Genomic DNA, 4,126 nt, shown 5'->3' on the forward strand with positions numbered 1-4,126 from the left:
TGTAATTGTATGCACTATCTATCTATCTATCTATCTATCTATCTATCTATCTATCTATCTATCTATCTATCTATCTATCTATCTATCAGAAAACAGTCGTTTCATCTTTTTCAACAGCCTGGACTTCATTTTGTTTGCCATCAGCATCTTAAACTTCTTCCATTACATTTCTAGTGGTAAACACGGTCATTTCCACTTATTAAATTACCATTTCCTATCAAGAAACATCTATTTCTATCAACAACTACAAATCTTATTAAACAAAATGTAAAATGGAGGTAGAGCGAGAACAACTGTCGCAAAACCCTACCACAAAGCACGTCAAAGTGTCGTACCCCTGATAGCCCCTGATATTCCGCGTGTGAAACCCCATCGGTCTCTCCGTACGGCACCCTAGCTGAAGACGGTATGTTTGTCAGCCTGATCCTTTAAAATGGTACAAATTATACGTATTAATTTGTTTCTAATGTAACTGTGGCTCCCTGTGTGTTTCAGAAACATGCCAGCTAAAGGTCCTTTGCAGTCTGTCCAGGTTTTTGGACGCAAAGTAAGTAAAATATAGAATTTATTCCACGTGTGGTGTTGTGGCTACACTGTCTTGCTAGCGCACATTAGCTAAAGTAGCTAACATGATGTGGTGCGGTGTCTAGTTTTACACTGATATACCCGAGCAATGATAATGTTATGTTAGGCCTATATAGATTTACACGTCATGAAACGTAGTTTGAAGTTCCATAACTGTTGTACACGATCATAACGCACCTGTATAAAGTGTTGGTGGATTAGATTATATAGCAAGCTAACGTAACTAGCGTAACGTTAGCTAGCCTGGTTGCTAGCAATGGTTGGGCTTCTGATACTTTAGAAAAGATGACGTTAGTTTTAGCTCTAAACTGTCTCCTGATACAAACATACTAATTCCTCACTGAATTGGAAATGTTAGCAATGCTAATCGATAACACGGCCCGAGAAATGACGTGTTCTCAACAACAAAATGTTTAAATTAAAACCGTAAGCAATGCCTATTACTCGTTTAGCCTGGTGTGTGTGTGGGTGTGAAAATGCAGAGTTAAATAAATATTTCAGTTGTTTTTGACCGTAACGTTACCTGATTTTTGTTTTTAATAGAAAACCGCCACAGCAGTTGCCCATTGCAAGAGGGGGAATGGCCTGATCAAGGTGAACGGCAGACCCCTGGATATGGTGGAGCCTGCCACCCTCCAGTACAAGGTGAGTCCCCGTGAGAAAGGTGGTTAACATCGGGCTGCACATGGCGGATGAGGGCATCTTTAATTGAATGGGTGCAGTGACAAATGATGAGCAGTGCGGCATGGGTGTCAGTTGTGACCTGTCCTCAACTATGCATTTCAAGACAATGCAATGTGGAAGCGTAATGCTCTTCCTGGCCTAGCAGCCGACAACAATATTATACAAAATTGATTTTGAAGGAATTTTATTTATTGCAGATGATGGCATAAATCTCTTAATCTTAGTCTCTTAAACAAATTCTTTGACGCTAGTAGGGATTTAGAAACTTGCTCCAAGAAACGGCAGTATTCTGTAAACAGTCGGTGCTCTCAGTATACTGTAGAACACCTGTACACCTACAGCTATCCTGGTCACCATGATCGTCTGTCTTTAGTCAAATGTATGGTTGACCTCAATATTTACCCTCTTTTTAGCTTCTGGAGCCAGTGCTGTTGCTGGGCAAGGAGCGTTTTGCTGGAGTTGACATCAGAGTCAGAGTGAAGGGTGGTGGACATGTTGCACAGGTCTATGGTAAGCAGAATTTTTATTTTATTTTTTTCTAAAATGAGATTGGTGCTTCATATTTATCCATCAGCAGTTATTGTGTCTTAGGTTTTATCACGTTTTCTGATATTTATTGTTTACTGTCTTCCAGCAATCCGTCAGGCCATCTCCAAATCCCTGGTTGCCTACTACCAGAAGTGTGAGTATTACATTTTGTTCAGTGCACAAATATAACTCATGCTTTTGTGAAAATTATTACTATTAAATGTTCCCACAAAATGAACTGAGGCCAAACAAATGGGAAGTGTTTTACATTAAGTGATGTGCTTTATAAGCACACATTGCATTTCAGGACAATAGATGTCAGTATTTGTTTAAAAGATATTTTTGAAATGCGTTCTTCATAACAAACTTGCTTGCTTAAAGTAGTCTCCTGTAAGGTGGTATGACCTGCTCACTGATGGTAACATTGATCCATCGACGTTAACTGAGGCTACAGATCTGAGGGCATCCTCAGTAGCTGACAGGTTGTCAATAAGAAAGCAGGCTAGTTTTTCTTAAACTACAACACAGCACTCAAAAAGGATACTTTCAAAGCCAAAGCATCAGGAATACAATCAAGTTATTCTGAAGTGGAAGGCTTAAACTTGCTGTCTTAAGAACTATTTGTAATGTTAAATTTGTTGTATAAGGAATAAAGGAATGATGATATATCGAAGCAAGTAAACAAAACTTTGGCACAGTGAGCAGTACCCAAGACAGATAACCGATAAATATGGAGTACAGGACATGAGCTGTCAAACACTGATTTCCTTGTTCTCAGAGAAACTTCCTGGTCACGGGACACTTTCTAAACAATTTGTTTTCCACTTTTGTGCATTCTTACTGAATGGATCATTTCAAAAGGGTTGACACTTAAGAACAAACAGCCTAAATGAGAAAGAAACAAAGTTCTTTTTGTGTTACAGAAGATCACTTGGATGTGGAAATCTGAATGTCCATACTACAGTGTTTACTGCATTGTACATTGAGTATTCTGTACAAACTTAAGTATGTAGAATGTAGTAGAGATGTTCCTCCGATAATGCCTAAAATACTGAAATCGGGAAGTACTGGAGTTTATGCACCAATCCGATACCACGTAATAAAGCCCTAAAGAAAATCTACGTTAAAGTAGTTTATTTGTTCTTTTTCTGTTATAACTGACTGTCAAACTGGATAATATAGGAAAGTTCTGTGGCATTCATTGTTTGAGTTTGTTCATGTTTCACAAAGAGTTTAACATGAGCCAGACCGACAACAAAGATAGAAATAATATCACATCCATACAAGCAATAAAGCAATAAATGGTATGGGACCATCTCTAGAATGTAGGAACACTTTGGATAGAGAAGAACTAGCAGAATAACCTCAAGTGTTTATTTCCTTACGCAGATGTAGATGAGGCCTCCAAGAAGGAGATCAAGGACATCCTGATCCAGTACGACAGGACCCTGCTGGTTGCTGATCCACGTCGCTGCGAGTCCAAGAAGTTCGGTGGACCTGGAGCTCGTGCCCGCTACCAGAAGTCCTACCGTTAATCCTGTACATTTTCTTAATAAATTGGAAGAACACAGAATTTGATGTCATTTTTGAATTAATAGGACTGTACAGAAGGCTTGCCCACAACCTCTCTTCCTAGTTTTTTTTAATGAGCAGGGATGCTTGAGTTGAAACTGGATTCAACAACAAAAGTACAAAATAGTTGTTTTTCTTGGTCACATAGCACAAAGACATTCCCACACACTGACATGATGTTATGAATGCCAAGAAATGAACAATGATTATATTGACTTTTACATTTACAACATGAATTTATGTTTCTAGACAGACTGAGCCAATGTGCGTTTTTGAGGGACTCAACTGTTTTGATTGCCCCCTTCATTGAGCAACATCGCCTGAAACGAGGCCATGGGATCTGTAACTGAACTTGACATTTTGAAGAAAAAAATTACCTACAGGAGATACAGTGGAAGTGAATTGAAACTACCATTGAATTCACATAAAATGTTACAATAATGGTCTAAGAAAAACAGTCATAACATGGATTAATATGATCTATATTGCTATATGCTAATTATCAGTTATGTAAATTAGTGAGAGCAGATTTGCAAATGTTAAAATGGGATTTTTTTTAATCACTTCAGCGTATTGCATCAATAATGGCTTTGTTCCATTCAAGTGCATCAATGAGTCAGCATACACCAATAGTCTGCGAGACTCTTCAGTCTGTGAAGTAAGGGTTACCTGCACAATATCAAGACTGAAACCTCTGAAGTAGCCAAATGGAATTCAGCCATTATTTTATCGTTCATTCACACATTCTTCATCTACT

General features: G+C 38.4%; 1 protein-coding gene across 1 annotated transcript; it reads left to right on the forward strand.

Annotated features, from left to right (window-relative positions):
- Positions 1–288: 288 nt before the first annotated feature.
- rps16 (ribosomal protein S16) lies at positions 289–3,370 on the forward strand. Its single transcript, XM_039792276.1, has 6 exons — positions 289–406; positions 496–547; positions 1,129–1,230; positions 1,683–1,779; positions 1,904–1,951; positions 3,187–3,370. Exons 2-6 carry the CDS (start codon positions 500–502, stop codon positions 3,330–3,332), a joined length of 441 nt encoding a protein of 146 aa, XP_039648210.1. The 5' UTR covers positions 289–406; positions 496–499; the 3' UTR covers positions 3,333–3,370.
- Positions 3,371–4,126: the final 756 nt, after the last annotated feature.

This window comes from Perca fluviatilis, chromosome 23 (genome assembly GCF_010015445.1).
Source record: "Perca fluviatilis chromosome 23, GENO_Pfluv_1.0, whole genome shotgun sequence".
NCBI lineage: Eukaryota > Metazoa > Chordata > Actinopteri > Perciformes > Percidae > Perca > Perca fluviatilis.